Source organism: Sphaerodactylus townsendi, linkage group LG05 (genome assembly GCF_021028975.2).
Source record: "Sphaerodactylus townsendi isolate TG3544 linkage group LG05, MPM_Stown_v2.3, whole genome shotgun sequence".
Lineage (NCBI taxonomy): Eukaryota > Metazoa > Chordata > Lepidosauria > Squamata > Sphaerodactylidae > Sphaerodactylus > Sphaerodactylus townsendi.
Genome location: NC_059429.1, coordinates 100115128 through 100138037, shown reverse-complemented (window position 1 = coordinate 100138037; position 22910 = coordinate 100115128). Strand labels below are relative to the sequence as shown.

Below are 22910 nucleotides of genomic sequence, written 5' to 3'. Positions count from 1 at the left end.
CTATTTCAATCGCGGAGAAAGCAGAAGAGGGTCCCAGGCTAAGGGCCACAGGTACATGTGTGAAACCTGTACCACCCACCCACCCCGCCAGTCTGTGTTTCTCTATAGTCTGTTAACCACTTTCTCTTAACTGTACTTCAATCTAGAAGCCACCCTAGCTAAGAGAAGAGGAAGGCCTGCAGGGAGCTGAACAGAAAAGACTGACCATGCATTTTAGTTCCTGAAGGCCAACCCATGCCCCTTTCTATATGAGCAACATTTAAATACGGTGGGAGTGTATCTGTACTCAGTCTTAGGCAGGCTCACCACTTGGTTTTACCTCCCTGGAGGAGTGGGGCAGGTGTACCATGAGAAATTATTTTAACAGAACAATAAATCTATATCTGTGTTGCTGTATTCCCTTCTAAAGACAAAGGAGTTAATGCCCTATAGCCCCTGCCGACTTAATTAGATCAAGAACTAACAGAACCTCAATTGTGATCATTTACACAGACACAGATCTGGCCTTTGTGTAGGGAAATGTTGGCAGTTTGCTCTCAGCAGGTTTTAGTTGTTTAATTTTTACTTATTCCTAAAAATAGTTGCTGTTTTGCCCAGATAACTCTCATATCTGCTTGCTGCTCATTGGGAAGATGCAAGTGTATGCACTTGCTAATTCACTGATGTGCAAACATCCTGTGTGAAATGGTATCTGTTTCAGGAAGGATGTGCTCATGGATCCATTTCTGCATCTTATTCCAGGATCCATAAATTCAATAAAAACCTAAGAGAATCTGAACAGTAAAAAAGGAGAAACGATTGGAAGACAGCAGCATATACTATTTCTTTAACATATGTAGTCTGTGTTCATTTTAAAAGTGTAGGGTTGCATGTATTCATAGTAAGAAAAATATATAGGCAAGCCATCTGCACTGGTCTCCAGAATTTATGTAGAATTCAGTTTTGGCTACACCAAAATACAACTCAGTATAGTGCAGAGACACCAAGTCACAAGCGAAGAAGAAATGCTATACTGTTGGCTGCATAAAAAGAATTGTATCCTTACTAAATATATAAACATGTGCAATAATTTAATACAGAGCAGCAAACAACCAGATTGTAAAAACTGCAATTTAATACAAAGCAGCAAACAACCAGATTGTAAAAACTGCACCCTATCTAGGAACATCAAAAAGGATACTCATCCATTGCAATTCTTGCCATGGGAACTTAAAACCCTGACCTCTTGTCAAACAAAAAGTTGCTTTTATTTATATGAGGATTTCTGAATACAGATCATATATTAAACATTAAACATACATTGAAGCTCAACTGGTCCAACATTTTGATTCCCAGCACACTGAAAGATATTTTAAATTCTGTGTCCTGTATAAATATAGATCATAGACATCAAGAACCACTTATTACAAATGGAAATGGAATTAATATGTTTCAAACATTTGAGTCCCTTGGGTTAAATCAGGCAATAGATTTCTCAAGCTTGTTATGATTTAAAAACAAATAGCAGTGTTTTTTTAAATCACTTCTTTTTATGTAGCCAATAGTATAGCGTTTCTTGTTTGCATTCAGTCTGGGGGAAAGCTAAGCCTTTGTACCTGAACTGCCCAAGCAACAAGACCTGTTCTGGCCAATTTGTGCCTGAAAGAGCTGAAGGCTATGTTACAGCAGCATGTTTGAAGTAGGCAATTGGACTCCTGTTTTCTGCACAGAGGAAAAAAACTACAACCACCTTTCCATTTGCATCACAGGAAATGAGAGCAGATTGTGGTTTTTCAGCAGTTAGTGGCACTTCTGTAGCTATAAACTATCAAGCTAATCTTTATATCAGGGGAGGGTCCTGTTACTTGGATTTTAAGAATTGCACAAGTACAGCCCAGGGCAACCTGTTGCCTGTAAAATCTTGAAGCAAGGGCTGAACACTGTTTAAGAAGAGTCAGGAGTTATACTTTCAGCGTGCCTTGTCAAAGGAATAGGGCTGGACTTGTGCTGAATGTGAACTAAGGTCTTGCATACAATGGTTGCAACCTAAAGACCTGAAATTAGACTCTGTGCTGCCATAAGATTCTGCTGGCATCTCCATCTCACGACAGGTAAGTGATTCCCACTCTTGGGCTTACAGTACAGAATATTATTTAAATAATAAACAGGATCATTACAGCTGCACACTAGTCTGGAAATGCAAGGATGGCAGCCGCTTGCACAACATCTTGGCTTAGTAGCACTTGAAAGACCATGGTTGCTATTCTATAGATGTCTCACCTAAAATATGCCCATGAGTGCTTCTGTGGCCATGATGTTCTTAATACTGGCAATGCATTAAATGGAGTTCAGGACATTTGATGCAATGCCTTACAGAGAGTTCATTGTATACATTCAAAGGACAAGAAGGATAGGAAACATTTTGTCAATAAATCAAGGTTGAGTTAGGGAATGGTTTGCTAAGGGAATCTCAAGGGACATCCAGACAAGAGGGAACTTAGTTAATGCATGAAAAACACGCACTGCTCCAGATACTAGAAACATGACAGATTAGTGTGGTAAAGAAAAGCAACTGTCAAGCTGGTCCATTGACAGCAAACAGCCTTTCCTTAGTTAATCTCACGTTTATTCTAGGGGAAAGGACACAAATTGATATTCTACTCTGCTCATTAGTAGCAAAGAGGGGATCCTTCAGCATATGCAAACACCCACCCACCCCCAATCAATGAGCAAACATCATCTTCTAAACACTCAATACCATGATTTGGTCTTCCAAGTCACAGAGCATGAACCAAACCTCTATCACTCCGTGCTTTAGGAAGGGACATTGTGATTGGCATGCAGTAAGTTCTTGGTTCAGTTCTTCACATCCCCAATTAAAGCTTCCTTGGCAGCAGAAGGCCAGATAGCTCTCTACACATTCCTGTGGGATTAATTATCTTTCACTGGACTAGTGGCTTCATGATTTCCTGTTTTTGTGCTTTCTAAGGTTAGCTACTTCCTGCATCCATTACTGCCTGTCTTCAGGTAGAACAAACATTTATTGATCTTAACTCAGATAAAAACATATATTCTTCCCACTTAGCAGTACCAGGTGACAGCTTGGCTCAGTTTGTAGTGTTCTGTTCCACATAATTTTCTACCTGCTTTTTTTAAAAGGCCTCGCTCTGCACTGTACTAGTACACTGCCGTTGCTTAAACACACCAGTTGGCTGAGGATGATAATGGGAAGCTTGTTCAGCAGGAGGAAACCAGTCCCACAAAACCACCAACCCACTGGCTGTGGTCCAAGACATACAGGTGGAGATTGCTCTATGCTACAAATCAGTTTTGGTCAAGGGACTTGGGAAGTAGGGTAGCTGTGGTCTTGGATCTAATTCTCATAAATGGGGGTGAGGTGGTTAAATCTGGAGTGAGGTTTGCACCATCAATTTTAGCAAAGGGCCCCTGACCATTTAAGCCTAGATTGTGTAACAAACCACAAGACATTTTGCAGATTAAACCTGTTTTTGCACCCATGATGCGACTATTCCATCATATGAAGATTCAGAGTGTAGTCTCATCAGCTTTCTGTGGATAAATTTCAGCTATTGCAGCCCAAGGATGTGGGCACACTGCTTGAATTCGTGCATCCTACCCCACCTCAGGCAAAATAATGCAGAGTTATATTGTATATTTCAAGTATCATGGTGATTCTTACATTAGCCCTGTATACAAATGCAAGCTACATATAGGAGTTTGAGAGAAAGTGGGTTGCCTGTGATCTCCTGTGCTTGTAGCTGAGAGTTGACCTGGGGGGTGGGGGACATCTTGGGCCATACTTAACCCACAAGACTAAGATGACGGTTCCTTTGGAAGAACATAAATGGTTTGAATACTACATCAATGGGAATAACTTAAAGTGACAAGTGTACTTTGTCTTGATTTGCAGCAATTGCAATATGTAACTTCCCTCCTGGCCCAGCAGAGCAGATACTACAGATGGGGGAACAACTGCATCTGCTGTCCCAGTGAGTATCTGCACTCACAGAGAAGTTGAAGGAGCACACCCTCGCTACCCTCCTCTGCCACATAGCTCCACATGGCAAAAAAACTTCCTGGAGTGCAAAGGCTACTGTTTGTATGGAAGGTTCTGTTTCTCAGGATACCAGCGTAATCCCTAGAGAGAGCATAGGAGACTCACCTCATTATAATAGCCATCCCTTCCTGTGACATTTAACTGTAGGAAAGGCATGATCCCCAAGAAAGCAGATGCCAAAAAGGCCTTTGCAGTTTTATGGCTTTTGCTCAGGAGCACTTTATTAATGCGTATGCTTTGATCCTTCAGGAATGGTGAATGGTGGAAAGTCACATCAGTAGCAACAGGCAGAGACTGCTATATCCCTAGCAGCCACATAGCAAAAATTACTTACAGGTATGAGCTGCTGCTTTTCCTTTGATTTTGAAACAAAATATACATTAGTCAGGGTGCCTTGGGAACCAGTAGGATAGCTCCGTGTCTACCAAAAGGCCCACCTCCACAACAGCCTAGCCATGTTCCCGAGTGAGCAGTCCTTCACCACCCCTTTAACATGGATGGGACAAATTTTATGTGTAGTATACATGTCAATACTTGCTTGCTTTTTAGGTGGCTCTATGATGGCATCAGCAGGGAAAAAGCCGAGGAGCTATTGATGATGCCTTCCAACCGTGACGGCTCCTTCCTGATAAGGAAAAGTCAAATGAGGAAAGGTACTATGAAGAGTCCTTCTAAACCTGACAACCAAACTCTCAGGAAGGAAGTTGAACACAAGGAAAATGCGGAATTCTTTCTTTCTAAGCTATATTCCCTGTAGCTTGCAACAAGTAAATATAAAACAACTTGTCAAAACAAAATGAATAAAAATTAAGCCATAAAATCAGAATGACAATAAACAGTAGCAACCAGCAAAACATACTACAGCCCAAACCAAGCCTAATCTAGGACCTTAAACAAATCACTACAAAATCCCCCTGAACAGTTCATCACTTTCAGGAAGCCTTGATGTTTATTTTAATCTTATAGGCCCGAGGCAGCTTCACCCATTACAGAAGTTGGGAGTCTGGAAGTTCAGCATGTCACTTGACTCTCTTCTCTGTTGCAAACAGGGTGCTATGCCTTGTCTGTCAGACATGCACAGCATGGAGGCTGGGATTCTGTGAAACACTACCGTATTAACTGCCTGGAAAACAACTGGATTTACATCACTTGCCATCTCACTTTTCCCCACTTGCAGGATTTGGTGGACTATTATTCTGGTAACGTCTTTCTCTGTACATTGTGGGGTTGTTAAAAAAGAGAACAGGTCATCCCAACCATCATGCTTAAGGTTTAACTCCATCTTTTAACACAAGAAGATCCATATTATTCAAAGGCATTAAACAAGAGAGAAGGCTGACTCACAGCAAGATCTTGGCTTTCGCTTTCACTACCAAAATGTCTGTGTATTAGGGAAGATGGCAGAAATCCCGACCCCGTGTAGGTCCCCAGGATTAGCACTTAACTTTACCACATATGAATGAACAGCAGCCATTGACTTCTATGACCTAAATAAATAAATAAATAAATGAGGATGTGTATGCAAGGACATATCCAGGTTCCACACTATAAATGCTAGCATCATAAAAGAAACAAGTATTATACCTGGGGAGTAATTATTTAAAAACCCTGTTTCAGCAGAGATAGTAATACTGGAGGGACTGCTGTTCAGGCACAAAAGCCCACTTACCTACTTCCACTACCAGCTCTCCTGCCACTCCGAAAACTACCTCACCATGCAAACAGAACAAAATGCATGCATTTAACCTTTCCTCTGCGGACTATGTATGAAACCTCTCTAGAAATAAAAACTGCTTCCTAGCCCAGGCAGCATTTGAACACGCTTGGACTTAACTGGAGCAAACTTAAATCTTGCTTTTGGTAATTCCAATACCTCCCAGATCAACTTGAGCCACGGAGACTGCTTCTAGGAACACGCAAAGGTATTCTGTGGGTAACCAAAGGAAAAAACCAGGTGGAGCAAGCTTGTTGATCATTGCACAGCTAAAGTAATTTTCTATCTTTGTTTCCAGATAGTCAGGATGGCTTATGTTGCCGCCTGCAGGAACCATGCTTCATCCAAGGCTCTGACTCAGGCTTGCTACCCAGCCTTTCAAAACCAGTGACAGTGAAACAGTCAAACCTCAACTGGCAGGAGATCAACAGGTATGTAAAGGGCCTGGAGAGACGAGGGCACAGTGGGATGCTCACCTGCTGTTTTTTGTGACCAGCCCGTTTATGACAACAAGCATAAAGTTCTTGTTCTATTGATAGCTAGAATTGCTTCTGGAAGGAAAGCATTTCATGCCAATTGGTGAAGATAAAGCAACATTCCTGAAAGTACCAAAATATCCTCATCTACAGGGCAGATCTATATTAACATGCTATACCAATTACAATGAAATAAACTCATTCTTCATTTGAGAAAAATACTCAATCTTCTACTTCATATCCTGTTCAATCAGAATTACTTTCTTCTGTCCAGTTCAGAGCTGCTGTCAGAGAACCTACTGCCAGAGGACTCTCCAATCAGTCTGGGACTGCGGGACGCCATCAATTCTTACGTGTTAGTGACTGAAGACTTGCCCTTAGAGACCAGATCTACCAGAAAGGGGAAGAAATGCAAAGACATTTGATCACCTTTGGGAACCACTTGTTTCATGGAACTTGAATACAGAAGATCCACCATCATTTATAACACTTTATTAAATGCAGGAGAACCAGAATTTGAGCTAACTTCCAGAAAGATGCTCTTTAGCCCAAAATACTGCATTTATTTTTTTCCCACTTAATACCAAAATAACTTTAAAAAATTATGATTCGCAAGAGACCTCTCGTGTTTTTGATTCGGAGGGTGTCTTGAGAGCTGTGTTACCAAAACACCCAGCAGATATCTAATCTTGGTGAACAAGAATCACACAAAAGTATTCATTTAAAATGCAGGAATAGCAAAGCAATGGAACATTTGATAAATCTAATTCCTATCTCCTTGCATACACTATTGCTTCTTTGACTACTGAGAGCCCTGTCCCACTGTACCAACTTGCACACAGTATTCACTCTTGGAGGGATGTTTAGAATTGTCCAAGTGGCAACAGGTTCAAGGGTGGATTCCTAGCTTAGCCCACTGCATAACCTGTGCCTTAAAGTCCATGGATTTGCAGTTTAGAGGCAGCTTGCAAGTGGTTTAGAGGCTGCTATTTACTTTTCAGCTGCTTCTAGAGAAAGTCAGTGTTATCAGGATCACTCTATTAGAGAGGTCTGTAAATGAGTAATTTATATCCTCCATTCTTTTGAAGGAAAGTGAGGGTACCTTACATAGGGCTTAGCCCATTTTACCTTCCAAATTGCCTTTGAAAGGGTAGTAATCTGAGATGTAAACTAAATGGCCTTGGGCAAATAACTGCTTCAGGGGTTAATGGGGATTTTCGGCTCCAAGTCAACATAGAATACCTGCTCTATCTGATCCCGGCTGTTTGGTATGTATCTCACCCTGTGACTTCTGGCCAAGAAAAAGGAAGGTATACTGTCCAAGTTTAAAAACCAAGGTATTTTATGGTTCATTTCAAAGCAAGAGCTACTACATAAGATCATTTGTAAAATGTAATTCCAAGGGTGTAATTTATGTTATAAAATGTCTCTGTGGCTCAATCTACATAGGGGTGACCACAAGATCAATCAAAACACGTGTAAGTGACTATGCAGGCTGTGTCCACATTTTGTGGCCTTGAACCAAGAAAAAGGAAGGAACAAGACTCAAAGACCCACTGTCCCTGCACTGACAGTCATTGTCAACTACATTACAAAACAACTGAGGGACTAAGCTTAACAGCTTAAGATCATACACTCTTGCATGACCAATCTGAACATTAACGTCAAACAAGTATATTGTCTTTAACCCTACTAGACATGGAAACTTTCCTATTCCTCAAGTATTGCACTGAAGGAAAAGAGTTAGTTTCATCAGAAACATTTGCAGGAATGAACAGGTTTCTTCCCTGAGGACAAGGAGCATTATGAACAAAATGCAGAAAGCGGAAGGAAAGTAAAACTGGCTCTTATGCTGCAACAAGCCACCACCAGGAAAATAAAGCAGTTTTACTATATTTCTTTTTTTCACTGCAGGCCACTGTACCGAACTGCATTTGCTGATGAGTACTTATCTATTAGAGGCTTCTGAGGACAAGAGAATGGAAGACCCAGTTGCCAGGCATACAGTAACCTCTCTAACTACAGTTACAGGGAAAGTCATGTCATAGAATCATAGGCCTTTTCTGCACTGGTAAAACATTGTTGGGGGGGTTGGGGGGGGGGGCGCTTCGCACAGGCAGTGCTGCGAAAATGATGCAGTGCCGCTCTTTCCCTCCCCAAACAATGTATTCAAACCTTGCTCAGGAGCGAGGTTTTCAGAATACACCGGCTTCCACCCGTTGCCAAGTGAACAGCAGTGGGTGGAAGCTGGCGTATTCCCTGCGCTGGCCCCAAATGGCTTCCTCCCTTGTCCGGGCTTCCGTTGCTCTGAGGCCAGGGGACATGCCTCCTGGCCTCCATTACTGCAGCTGTCGCTCTGGCCACGGGGGCGTGTCCCCTGGCCTCCTCAGAGCGACACAAGCCAGGACAAGGTAGAAAGCCATTTGGGGGGCTGCGCGGCTGTATGGAGCCTGCTCCGCCAGCTGCGCAGCCCATGGGGCTGTTCATGCAAATGGCCCCAGGACTGGCATCGGCATGAATCATGCTGATGCAGCCTCGCAAATTTGGCTGTGCAGAAATGGCCATAGAGTTGGAAGAGACCACAAGGGCCATCAAATCAAACACCCTGCAATGCAGGAACACACAATCAAAGCACTCCCGACATATGTTCATCCACCCTCTGTTTAAAATCCTCCAACGAAGGAGACTCCACAACCCTCCGAGGAAGTGAATTTCACTGTTGAACAGTCCTCACGGTCAGGAAGTTCTTCCTAATGTTTAGGTGATCACATGGAATTTTCTATAAGGTGCATAAGTCTGTGGGCAACAATGCTTACCTATTTATGCTTTTGAAACTCAGCAATCTTAACCTGGTCAAACACTGAAAGACCATCATAAACTTTAGTCACCTATCTGTTTTGTGGCTGGTCACTGAAAAGTTGGATTTTACTGTATAACATACATTATAATACAAGCAAGCATAACTTCAGTACTTCGTTTCTTATTAGAGTCAGATGTCATGTAACAATCACATAATCTTTATTCCAATTATTACAGCAAAGTTATTTTGTCTGCTGTACAGATGTTATTCATATAAGTGCCAATAAATTGGAGACAAATTATTCCCTGAAATTAGTCTTGGCACAAAAGCCTTTTTGTAGTTATTCTTTCTGAAAAGAAATTAGCTGGTCAAAATGTTAACTGTAGTCAATGTTACTCCTATGACAACACTGGCTAACTGAAATTGACATAATCAATTTTTGCAGCATATAAGCATTACAGATTTATATCCATAGTTAACAGTTTACACTTAAACAGGCCTTCCACTCACAAATGTGCTTTAATTTTAAATTTCGGTGTCAAAAACAGAACTCTGATATCAAGGTAATAAAAATACAACTTATTCAGAACTCCTAAATGCAAGAATAGCTCATTCCTGTTCATGTCAGATAAACCTTTTTGTCCCAGATGCTGTGTAACAAAAAGAAAAAATCAATTACAGAAATAGGATTTTCAGACAAAAGGAGTTTTAAACATATCCAACACATACAATACACCAAAAGGAACTGTAAAATGTAGCTTCAGCTTAAGCAGCATCTTCACTTTGATCTCACAAATACAAATAAGAAAACTAAAAAAAAGTACAAAAAATGATTTTTTGAAAACATACTGTTTAATGTAATACCCCACTGCTTTGGGGACAGTACCTCATGCATAGATCTTGAGGCTTCATTTACACATATATAAAATAAACTGATTCCCAAAACCACACATTTACAAGTGTCTACAAGAAGAAAGTTTATAATATTCGAAGACTACATTTGAAACTATAACCGGAATGGAAATTATTAACAATTGGGTAGAAACTACACCGTGTCTATCACAGACCATGGCTAAATTTGAATTTGCAGTACACCGTTTATCTCACAGACCATTCTGTACCCTACCATGAGGGCGAGACTCCTCAGAACTATAACATGGGAGGCACAGCATGGCCAGACTCAGAAGTTCAAGAATGCACAGAAGTACAACATAAATGGGTTTCCCAGTACCATAAAAGGCATGCTACTATGACATGATAAATATGGAAAACAATCATTTACTAAGAAAAGAAGTGCAACCAAATTGTGACCTTCTACTACATCTATCTAAAATAGTAGACATGTTTCAGGTCGTTATCTGCAAAACCCTTGTAACAGTTTACAATAAAATTAGACATTCATATTTGCTAAGCTTGAAAATAATATCTTCTATTGATTAAATATTGTGGTTATGCATAAACCGGTAGAATAAAATAGACTAAATCTGGTGCACTAGTCATTTAAATAAACTATGCAGAATGTAATTTACAGCCTTGGTCAACTAATCGTTTTTTGGCTCTTAGAACTTTGTTCTCCAGTGGCACAATTTTGTCAGTGTATATATGCAATTAACTTTAATCTTGAACTTCTAAATAACTTGATAAAAGGAGTGAAAGTCTATTGCCAGCCTGCATCTTGGCTTTGAGGACAAGAAATAGATCTCTTTCCACAATTTTAAAAATGCCTAGCAAAAACCAAATGAACAAAAAGGGCAACCTCATTTTACTGTTCTTGAAGAATAACACTTGTCTTGAAACAATTCCCTGAAGTCAGTTCTGAATCACATGCAACAAGCATGCTACTCCGCTTAAACAGTGTTCATCATGTGACATGCTCCAGTCACCATGTAGAACTGTCCAGTATCATGTTGAACAGCAAAGTGCTATTTGTTGTACTTTGCCCAAGTCTGTGAGGAGTTGTTTTATACAATGTTTGAGTTGTGGAAGTCTTGCTAGCGGTTCTGGTGGTTCTAGTTCTCCAGTATAATCCAACCAGCTCTCCAAAACTGCAAAAGAAAGAATGCCGATGTTCACAAATATTCATATATGAAGGTGTCATCCTGCAAACAGGTAAGAACAGCAACTGTCTGTCCAAGTGCATTCTTTGTGGTGGTTCCCACCTTGTACAATGAACTCCCTGTGGTCAGGAAGGCCCCCCCACACTTCTCTCATTTTGCAGAACACGTAAAACAGAATTTTCAGGAGGGCATTTTAATGGAACAGCTCAAGGAGTTGCTTGTATAAGAGAATAGGATTGCAGTCTATTCCAATGTTCACTGTAGGTATTACCTTCCTTTTACCACAGTTTTCTGCCTTTGTGACCAACTTTCTGCAATATGGGACTGTCACGTATTAGAAAGCTTTTCATTTTTCAGTTTTTTGTTGCTGTTTGACTCCTACTGTATTGTTTATTGGAGGACCTTGATGTCTGATCAAACTGTATTTTAAATTTTGTAACGTATCTTGGGTCTCAGCAAGAAAGGGTAAGAATGAAGTAATTAAATAAATAAAATACAGCAATCATTGCTGTCTGGCGGCAATCCTAAGGATATTCATCAGAAAACATGTTCCACTGAATTCAGTGGAACCTAAATCTGTTTAGCATTTAACCCTAATTTCAGTGGATTATATTTTATGCATACACTTTATCAGCACAAAGTATTCCTCCTTTTTTCAGATACTTAATTTTAAATAAAGAATAATGTATGTTCTCTTACTATCTATAACAAAGCAGTAACATATAAGCATAAACAATTTTAGACATTTGTTTATATATATACCCAGTCACTTTTTTCAGTAATTAATTGTGTTTTATACTGTCCTTTCCCAATTCCCTTTAGTAGAAATGTGCAATTTCTGAAAGTGTACATTTTCTGAATAGTTAAATATTTATGATATTAAAACATATTGATTATCTTTTAATTGAAACTCAAAATTATTAGTACTAGCAGGAGAAAAGAGCTCCCAAATGGAGCTTCAGGATGAAGCAAAGGTCTAAAAATTGAGACTTTAGAAATATTCAGCAATGCTTTCAAATTGAAGATGGAGAAAGCATGTATTATGGGATGATTGACACTAGACAGGTCTACTCCCAGACCATACTTTTCTTGACAAAACATTGGCAGATTTTATTTTAGGATTCTACTGAATTGGGTGTATCTTGGAAGGTCACAACAAACAGAATGCAACTGTACAATTTAGAAAGGGCAAAGAAACAACTGTCAATACTTTTAGCAGTTGCTGAAAACTTTCAGGAGGAATATGATGCGTCTCTAACTGCCAAATCTAGGGAGACCCAAAACAACATTTTGGAGTGGTGCTCACATGAGCTTGTTTGCCCCCTCCACCAGTGTATGAAGCACTCACACCAGCAGGGGGCAACCCTTTGGACTATGCTGGTATTGAAGTGGATGCCAGCATGAGGGGGGAGTGGGTTGGGATATTCCTGGGGGTGGAGCTAACTTTAATTGGCTTCCACCTGGGCTTTCAAATCAGGAACACCATGGTGCAGGCCACAGACCTACACCACCCAAAAGGATGGTGTAACTCCACTGAGCCCTATGGAGAGCTTTCTGGAGGCGTTGCCATTCCCAGCTCCTGCAGTCCTGTGGATTAGGTTATAAAGCTCTCAGTCTTTCATTTTAAGGCACTCTTTTATTCTAGCAGGAGAATGAAACAGGCACATGAGAAAAGGAAAACTATTCAACATATCTCTGAATGTTTCAATGTGCTCAAGTAGCATTTGTCATCTAGCTACTGTTAACTGTCTCCTTATCTCCAAATAAGATTTTTCTTTTAAGCAATTTACTTGCTCTCTTTGTGCCTGTGACTTCTGTTTTATAGTTTCCAATGGTTCACAGTTTCTGCAGTATATATGAAGTCAATTCCTTCTCAAGCTGTTTGCGGCCCAGTTCTTTAGCAAAGGCCCCCCTGACAGCGAAGAGTTATTTTTCTACATACTCACAGGATCTTGGGCTATGTGACCATAAATCAGTGTGATCAACAGCTATTCACAATGAACTAGGCTATGAAAGTGCCCAATCTTGGATAAAAGAGAAAACAAAACATTTACCATCCAGTTCCTTTTCAATTAAATCCATCCTATGTGTAACTTCATCTTGAAGAGACTCAACATGGGCTAAAAGGTTAAGCTGCCACTGCAGCTGGGAATTCACAACTCCTTCCTTGTCCTTCTCCAGCAGCTTCACTTCAATAGCTTCTTCTGACGTGACTTTCTTAGACATATTTTCCCTGACCTGCCAAAATACAGAAATGAATGTTACTTGTAGACACTGAATCAGCCAGTGTAATTTTAAAGCGACAGATATTGGAGTTAATAGTACCTGGTTGTACAACTGGTTATTTGCAATTTCTATGATTTTCAATAGCCAGATAAGGGGTTTTTTTTAACTAGTTTAAAGACTAGAAGTATCCCTACTAGTATGAATGTTACACACATTTCAGTGTGAAATAGGAAGCCTCCAAAACATTTGAATGCATTTAAAGTTTATAAACTTCAGTCAGAATTAAAAGGGTTTACTGAAAACATACATGGAATATTAGAAAACACATTAAAATAGTTAACTCTCACAGAAGGAAATATATACATGCAACCATCACAGAACATATATTGTTTCACTGCATGTTTCACTACTCTGAAAGGAGGTGATGGAAAGTACCACAAAGTCCAGCCAACCTGTGGCAACCTGATAGTCTTCTCAAGGCAAGAAACAATCAGAGGTGGTTTGCCATTGCCTGCCTCTGCATCCTGACCCTGAACTTCCTTCTCCCACTCAAACATTAACCAGGGTCAACTCTGCCTAGCTTCTGAAATGTGATGAGTTCAGGCTAACCCTGGCCATCCAGGTTTGGGCATTCTGAAAGGAAGCTGTTACTTTAAAAAATTACATCATAATTACCAACCTATGTTGGTCTGGTTTCAATCTTATTATTAGAGAAGGAAATTAATGCATTGCAAAAAAATTGCTTTCCACCAACTCAGCCTAGCCCGTAAGATGCCCCCTTACTTTATTATGCCTAATCTGGCCACATGGATTGATTCCACAGCAATGCATTGTACTCCAATCGATCCAAAATGCTCAGCTATTAATGGGAACTAGATGGAGCATGCATATCACTCCCATTCTGCAGACACTCCATTGCTGCCTATTTGTTACTGGACCCAATTTAAACTATCAGTCATCACATGCAAAGCCTTGGTCCTCTTATCTACGGGACAATCCCTCTCCCTTTGCTCTGCCATGACAGCTTCATTCAAGTCAGAGGGTGCTTCTGTGGGTGCCAACCTAAAAGTGGGCTAAATCAACAACTGCTTTCTTCACTGTGGCTCCTACGCCTTATGGACTGGCCTGTACAAGGAAGTTGTGAAGGCTCCCATAGTTTGCATTCCACAAACTGTGCAAATTGAATTATTCAAAAGGGCTTTTGTGCACAAGTAGTATGGTTGCACTGTACAAAATGGTTGTCAATCTTACTGAGTCTGTTTAGGGTCTGTAGCCTTGCAGGTGCATATAGCTCACTATAAGTAGGATTCTTTTTAATGTGTCATTTTAATACGCATGCTATGCTTCAGCCCTTTCTAGTTGGTTCCAGACGTTTACAATCCCAATACACTGTTTACTGAATTACTGAATTCTGAATTTGCTACTGACTCAGTATGTGTAATCTGCCTTGAGTCCTTGTGAGAAAGGTGGACTATAAATAAAGTAAATAAAATAAATAAGTGTAATTAATACATCATGCAACATATTAATGCTTCACAACTCTCCAGCTGAATAATTTAGCATAGAATAGAAAAGAATCAATATTTGATTATAAACAACTTTCAATCAAAGTAATTTTCAATGTAAATGCTATTATATTTACAAATCACATCATTTTGGCAATTTTTTTGCAATTTATTTGTCAATCATGGGAAGTGGATTTTTTTCTTTTCTCATTCATTGAGCAGTCCCTCAGAATCCTCAAACTGTATGCAGCTGAAGCAACAGAGAAGTTCAGTGTACAAGCATGGCTCTGCTTAATGTTGGTATCTCTTGCTTCTTTTGCTTTAAAGGTAGATTCTTCTCTTCAGCTCAAAGCCAGAAAGATTCCAGTACTACCTACCTTAGAGTAGTTATGCTTTGATTCATTCTCCAGCTTGCATATTTCTTTATCCAGCTCCCATCCTAATCTCTCCACTATAGTATCATCTCCATTCTCTCTTATCCTGTTAACACCATCATCTATGTCCGAATTTCTGGTTTCTACAACAAGTCTCTGTTCTATAGCAGGATAGTAGGCTCGAGGTTTTTGGTAACAGTGTTCACTAGTGATATAAGATTCCTCTACAGAAGGAATGATAGAAGGTTTCTCAATTGTTCCGTTAAAAGTTCTGTAACTTGTAGTCTCCTCTTTGCAGCAGTTTTCTTCAATGTGAACGAGGCGGGTGCTAGGAGATTTTTCATCCGCTTCAAGGTGCTTCCAAGGCTGACACCAGAGCTTTAAGTCAGGATGTTCTTTGCTTCTGGTGAAAAAGGTAAACAAGTGAAAAAGTCATTCTTTCAAACATTGGAAAAGGGTGCAGAAAAGAAGTTAGTCGCTTTCAATTTGATGGCGCTTTGATGTCACAGAAAAGTTCCACACACCAGAGGAAACACCACCATCAAGGGAATGGATTCACAGATCCAAATCCTGCATCTACTTGCTCTGCTCCACTGGCCAGAAGACTTATATTTGCATACATACAGCACATTTCAACTGTTGCAATCAAAACTTTCATTGTATACATTTCATTGAAACATAGATCTAAAAGCAACTATACTGATTTCTGTTTTTAAAAAAAATCAAAGCAGTTTTTAAAAATTCAAACATTAAACACAAAAATACAATTTAGAAATAGAATTTTAAAACCCATTATAAAGCAGAAAACAATTTCCCAAGTTCACTAGGTCACATTTTTTTTGCCCTCAAGTAACATCTGACTTATGGTGACCGCCAATGGGGTTTTCAAGGCAAGAGACTAATAGATGTGGTTTGCCATTGCCTGCCTCCATGTCATGACCCTGGCATTCCTTGGAGATCTCCCATCCAAATTCTTGCCAGGGTCAACCTTGCTTAACTTCTGAGATTTGACAAGCTCCTGGACTATCCAGGTCAGAGCACTAGGACATATAGCAGCAGGTAAAAAAAAAGTACCGTTTCTACAAATTACATTATAATTCAGAATGTAAAACGACTGCTTACTGCAAAATGCTCATTTTCAGTTGAAGTCCATGGAGTACTTCTATTACTTTCTGGACATCGCCAAGAAGTTGGTGTGTAGCTACGATTTTCTTAGCATTCTGGTGAGAATAATTTTCTCCCAAAAATGCTAAACCATGCATGTGACCACTGCATAACCACTCCTTCTCATACCAGTACTTCAAGCTGGACCGTTTACCTAAAGCAACAGTAACGATGAGGTAAATGATAAATAAAAATAAATATCTGAATATAACTGTTAGCAAAATGTTCTCATCTTCTATAAAGTTTTGAAATAGTTTCATAAATTGGAAATTTCTAAAAAGGAACACACACAAAAATGTAGTTTTAATTAGAGATACCTCACAGCAGAAGTTGTAAACCCCCGCATGAGGATAGAATTTTTTTTGGGGGGGGGGGGGAGAGAACCACATACACTGATAACCAGGCTCCTTGTCAAAGGATGGGGTACAATTGTAACTGATAAATGACTCACATCAACAGTCTCACAACAGTCAAAGAATGGCATTCAATAGTATTTCAGTTTTTCCAGTGTTTTAAAAAATAGTAAACTTAATAAAAATGGATGGGAGGAAGACAACACAGATGCAAATCTCATGATGCAGTGTAATTTTTCTTGCAAAAGTATGTGGAAGTTTTTAATATCACTAAGTGTACAAATCTACCCTTCAGGGAGCTTAACTGAACATAGCGGGTTTTACTTTTGAGAAAATGTGTGGAGCGCTGGGCTACATACTATTATTTATTTGAAACCTAATTAATCATATTAATAGAAAGAACTCCATTAACTGAATGAACTGATGCTCCAGAAATTTCCTATGCTAGTGGTAAAGCAGATGCTGTTGCCTCCTCACCCAGCTAACGCCTCCTTGCAATGTGGAGTGGAAAGAGCTGTTAAGTCACAGCTGACTTATGGCAACTTCGTAAGGTTTTCAAGCCAAGATACACTAAGGGGTGGTTTGCCATTGCCCTGCTCTGCATAGGTTGAGAGAGTTCTGAAAGAACTGTGCCTGGCCCAAGGTCACCCTGCAGGCCAGATGTGGAAGAGTGGTGAATCAAACCCAGTTCTCCACATTAAAGTCCACCACTTTAATCATTATGCTGGCTCCTTGTCATAGATAACAAGGACATCAAAATCACAGCTGGATTTCTTGTTTGCTACAGCAGGGGCTGCTCTTCTCTCCCTACTGAAGACAAAACCAGTAACTTCCAGAGAAAGTGATGAAAAAGAATTGGTGCAGTGCTCTCCTTGTTCTCACAAGAAGAGCTGGCAAGGTTTGTGTGGGTTGTAGCAGCTCTTTCAAATGACAAAATCTGTAGAACTGCTCTGCAGTGGCCTGTGCTGTCTGTCAGAACTACAGACTAGTAGTCTGCCAGAACCAACGACCCATTTACTATAATGTAGAGTAATATGTGGTAGAATGAAATTGCTGTAATAAAAAGGTGTTCTTTCAAATGTTGAGAAGGCACTCAGAAAAGAAGCTAGATTTAAGGGGAGTCAGCGAAGCTCTTTCCCATGAAATTAGTATCTTATAAGCAAAAAATATTTTTAATGTATTTATTTTATTCAGCTTCTAGGCTACCCTTCCCCAAACACGGTTAGGGTGGCTTACAACAAATGACAGGGAAACGGGGAAGAATATGGGAAAGAAGGGAAACGGGGATGCATCTGCTATGTGGATTCTTACCAACTGCTCCCTTTAATTTGTAACCCTTAAAACAATGAGGATTAAGGGGCAAAATTGTTTTGAAGTGGAGGCATGTTACCCATATGTACATTAAATAAACAAAGAGGGGGTGGATCCACCTATCCATGAACAGAGGTTCAGCCATGGAATGGAAACTATCCTGCCTTTCCACTGCCACTAACCCCGCCCCCCCCTCCTATAAATATTACACAGGATCTAGGGCACCCCACCCCACCCCGCTCCCAGGATCAGCACAGGACACAACGTGGAGAGCCATGGTGGGAGGAATTGGCCAAATAAAATATCTACCTTAACTAGCAGAAGTGCTGATATTCCTATGGACACAGCCTGTGTGTGCGCACAAGCCCACATGCATGAGCGCACATATATGGTAAATGCAGTTCCCTATGAAAGCATACTACAGTATTACTACATACTAAATCACTACATACTATTAGAGGACTCTGGGACCTTAGAAATCTTTGTACCTGGAGGATCCTGACAAATATAGCAAGTATATTTTTCAGGTACATTATCTTCTAATAATCCCATACAGACTCCATGCTGCCAACAAAGACATTCTTCACACTATGATAAATGAAAAGCAGAAATAAAGCTACAATTAGATCAGCCATCTAGGAAAAGAGACAAAAAACTTTAAAAAATATTTTATGACCTTCAGATTTACAATATTAACACTGCTTGTTAATTTCTTTTACAAACAGAAGAAATGATTAAATTAAAATCAATGGAAATCTTATTGTAGTTATCTTTTATGGGAGGGAGCAGTCTCATATTGGAGAAAGGCTCTGCCAATGAAAAATTTGCAGGATCCAACTCAATGTTTAAAAATCTTAGCATCATTGTTCTATAACAGGGGTCTCCAAACTTTCCAGTATAAGGGCCACATCATATATTTTACAAATATTCTTGGGCTGAAAAATGACAGTTTTACAAAATAAATGAATGAACAAAATTTAAATGAATAAATAAGCTTTACTTGGATCGTTTTTGTAATCAGCATAATGGGATTCAGAACAAAAGGGAAATGTGACAATTACAAAGAAACAATGCTGTGCTTCAACTGAGAAATGATATATAATCAGTAAAAACATCGAACATTACCAACTGATCTGACAAAATAATCAGTTACTTAACGGTAGATTTAAAAAAGGACACTATTCATTTTTTCATTCAATTTACAAATTTACATAAAATGAGAATTTGTCTAATTTTGTGCCACACAATAAGAAAAATAAACATGCTCCAAGAATTTCAGTAAAACAAAGCTAAGAAATTCAAAATGAGCCATTAATAAAAATCAAACAAAAAAGAACTCAATCTGTACTTTTCTACACAATTTTGGCAGTTACGAGTTTTTAGTTGTAAAAAACAAAACATGAAGTACAAGATAATGGGAGTGATGGAATTGATTTTTAAATTTCAAAGTATCTCTGAACTGAGGTTTCAAGCTTGAGGAGTCAATTATTAGAATAGACTTCAGATGCTCCTCAGATAAAATTGCTTGATATTTAGAATTGACAAGCTTCATTTTTGAATTTTTTTCCCACCATAACTGAAGGACATACCTGAACAATGAAAAGATTAGAATTAAAATTTTAACAAAATTTGACCTATAAATTGTTACAAGCAAGAAACTCCTTAAAACCATAGAAAAATTATCTGCACAGTAACTGCAATAACTGTGCAAAAAGCACAGCCAAAAATAACTTATAAAACAAAACAAGATGGTGGAACTCAGCCGAATATCCCTGGGGCTGGAGACCACCAGTAAATTGCTACTGGAGGATGGAAGAGTCCTCCAGAGGCAATATAGGGAGAAGCAGTCCCAAAGATACAACAGTCCCAGACTGTTCAAGGCCATAAAGGTTGGAAACAAAACCTTGAAGATGATCTGGAATTCAACTGGTAACCAATACAGGTGATGAAGCACAGGTCTAATGAGCTCCCTCACTGGTGTCCCAGTGAGCACTCTTGCGGCCGTGTTCTGGACCAGCTGCAGTTTCCGGAGCAGTCTCAAGGAGCCAGAGCCTTTTTAGCTCTGGCTCCTTGTCTATTCACTCCCAGCAGACATTACGGCCCTGAGGATATAAACCTATTCCACAGGGCTTGCAAAACCAAAATGTTCTGCTGGGCATATAATCAATGATGATGATCCCATGTAGTAATATCTTGGCCCAAAATTTACACTCCCTCCTCTCTTCCCTGTAAAAGTTAGAACTGAGGTGAGAGTAGGACTGGTATATAGGTAAGTTGCTGCTTAGCTGTCATATGTAGAACTGTGTACATTTTATATATTGAAAGATTTTAATTATATTACTTTTGTAGACTTGTTAAGATTGTTTTTAAACATGTATGTCTAGTCGCCCCTAATCAGGGAGGGCAGCATATCAAATAAAATAAAAATAAAGATGGTTACTCAGATATATTATTTATTTATTTCTGTAAATTTATTTCCTGCCCATCATCAGAGTTCATGGACAGGGTACAATCATAAAAAGCTCAATAAAAATACAATTATATGAAATACAATTATAAAAATTATAAAAAATACAATTATAAAGTTATCTAAAAACAGGAGAGAGCTGGTACAAGCGATACTAGAAGCAGGGCTTAATGTAAGCTGCTTATATAGGCAAGAGGCACATGGCACATCGTCCCCCCTGTGTATTGTGGAAACTCAGTTTGTTTTCATTTGTTTACACATGTGAGAAAATGACGCTACTTCCTCACAGCGATTGTTATACAGCCCTGCTGAAAAATCAACATGTGGAAACATGATTTGTTTTATCAACAGGGATGAGGTTACCACTGTATAATTATGGTTTCAGTCTTACAGAATATGGTCCTGGTAACTGAAAATGAGGGGTCACATAGAAAGTAGTGTGGTGGATAGAACTGTACATGTTAACTCTCTGACTGTGTGGTTGGGGAAAAAATATTTCAAGTTGATGCAGGCTGGATAAAATCTGCTAGTTGGCCATATGTGGCCCGCAGGTAGTAGTTTGAAGACCCCTGCTCTATACTGAGAATTCCCAGTTAAAAAATATGAGCTATACTGCATGATTACCGATATACTTGCAAATGGATAAATAGTTTGGATCTCCAGGAGAGAGAGCTGCAATAAAGTCAGTGTAATAGACTTCTTCTAAACATATTTTAAATAACTACTTTTGTATTTCCATTTACTTCAGTGCACATCCACAATGTATCACCATATACCTGAATCATAAAGTCATTTTCTTCCTCCACTTCACAAATGCACCGGACAATTTCAAAGCCATTATCATCATCTTCAAGATCCTCATCAGGATTAGTTGTTACATCAATATCCTGACTGCAGTCATCATTGCTCCAAAGCAAACTATCTGTGGATGACTCACTCAAGGTATCATCCTCTGTGGGCAAGAGGTTCAATTAAAATAAAAACAACCAGAGTAATTGTAGAAAAGTTGCCAGAGGAGATGGCCATTGTAAATCAGTGTACAAAACCCAACTCCCAATGTCCTACGACAATACCGGGCCATACTGAGAAAGCATGTTGCTGGCCTTAATACAAAACCACACTTTTTGATGGTGTTAAGTTGGCTGCAGATGTAGGAGGCATTCCTGGTCAAAGGTCCTTTGGAAATGCCCCTAGAAACATCCCACTGCATGCCGGCGGAGGCTGCAGCTTCCGACATTCTCTGCACAGGCATCTGTGACACTCTGCATGGGTACTAGCCCAACCCTTCCAGAACTTCCAGTGTGGTTTCGCACACACACACCCACTTTGGATTGCATAGTAAGACAATCTAAACATTTCAAAAGTAAAAGAGAATTCAAAAAAAGAAAAGCCCCCAAAAACTAACCAGGTAGAAGCAAAACTGCTAAAAAAGGCTAGAAAGTATGAATGTCTATAACTGATACAGCAATCTAGGATATCTCAAGTTTCTTATATGTAATTTGTGTTGCTCTATTGTAGTACTTTAACCCTCTTTGTAAGCTGCTTTGAAGTTTGGCGGGGTGTAAATCTAATAAAATAATAAAAAATAATGTCTGCAGCACAAATAAATAATGTTTTATTACACTGATTGAATACAGTTATCTACCCACTCCATTCCACACATAAAAACTTTGCACTCCCTGTCAAAGTGTTTCCCAGTTCTTAAGAAAATTATTCCAAACAGAAACTAAATCCGTCTTACCAGTTATTTTTGATCTGTGTTTACGGTGACCAGTTTCAATGCCATGAAGTTGTGTAGTCAAATGTGCGCAAGATCGGTTCGCTGAATTATATTTCGCAGTGGTGACAGATCTTGGAGGGGAAAGATCCTGGGAAAACTCAACATTTTCTTCACTGCCAGAATTTTCTGTAAACAGAGGAATGTGTTAACACTAGGAAATAAATACTACACAAAACAGATATATACAAGATTTTATGGTTAAGGAATTTGGACATTTGTGTCTACATCAATTCTTTGAGGCTCTGGCTCCCATGAATGGGCCCATTAAGATTTCAGGTACTATTGTTAAAAAACAAATCACATGTACACATATGGTCTAAATATACGAACATATTTTGTCAAGTATTTTCTGCTCCAGAAGGTACGTCAACACGTAGTTGAAGCAAAGAAAGCTCAATAAAATTTAAACCCGGTTTCAAAATCAAGCAATTCGACCTGATTTTGCTTTCTTTTTCTTTTTTTTCTTCGACTTTGACCGCACAATATCTTTGGGTTTCTTCTCTTTACTTTTCTCCTTTTCTTTAGTGGCTACAATGAAAAATCTATGTCATTTTGCTAGTTTACAGAGTGGAAGCATAACACATTTACACAGGTATACATTTTATGCATAATTAGAATAAATCCAA

At 39.3% G+C, this 22910-nt stretch overlaps 2 protein-coding genes across 4 annotated transcripts in view; one reads left to right on the top strand and one right to left on the bottom strand.

Moving 5' to 3' along the window:
- The first annotated feature begins 585 nt into the window (after positions 1-585).
- Positions 586-8329, top strand: SLA2 (Src like adaptor 2). Of its 3 annotated transcripts, XM_048495900.1 has the most exons (8): positions 586-2090; positions 3139-3279; positions 3911-3989; positions 4307-4393; positions 4607-4710; positions 5107-5256; positions 6070-6202; positions 6522-8329. In XM_048495900.1, the coding sequence occupies exons 2-8, from the start codon at positions 3198-3200 to the stop codon at positions 6670-6672; spliced, it is 786 nt and encodes a 261-aa protein (XP_048351857.1). In that variant the 5' UTR covers positions 586-2090; positions 3139-3197; the 3' UTR covers positions 6673-8329. The 3 variants fall into 3 exon arrangements, with proteins under 3 accessions (XP_048351857.1, XP_048351858.1, XP_048351859.1); XM_048495901.1 differs by lacking the exon at positions 4307-4393 and having other exon boundaries at positions 586-3279; XM_048495902.1 differs by lacking the exon at positions 5107-5256 and having other exon boundaries at positions 586-3279.
- A 1551-nt stretch (positions 8330-9880) lies between these two features.
- PHF20 (PHD finger protein 20) overlaps positions 9881-22910 on the bottom strand; it is a 48875-nt gene continuing 35845 nt past the window's right edge. Inside the window, 8 exon segments of the mRNA XM_048497887.1 lie at positions 9881-11092; positions 13159-13342; positions 15213-15612; positions 16332-16527; positions 18526-18625; positions 21281-21456; positions 22246-22410; positions 22720-22812. Coding sequence (XP_048353844.1) covers positions 10950-11092; positions 13159-13342; positions 15213-15612; positions 16332-16527; positions 18526-18625; positions 21281-21456; positions 22246-22410; positions 22720-22812 — 1457 coding nt within the window. The 3' untranslated portion in view covers positions 9881-10949.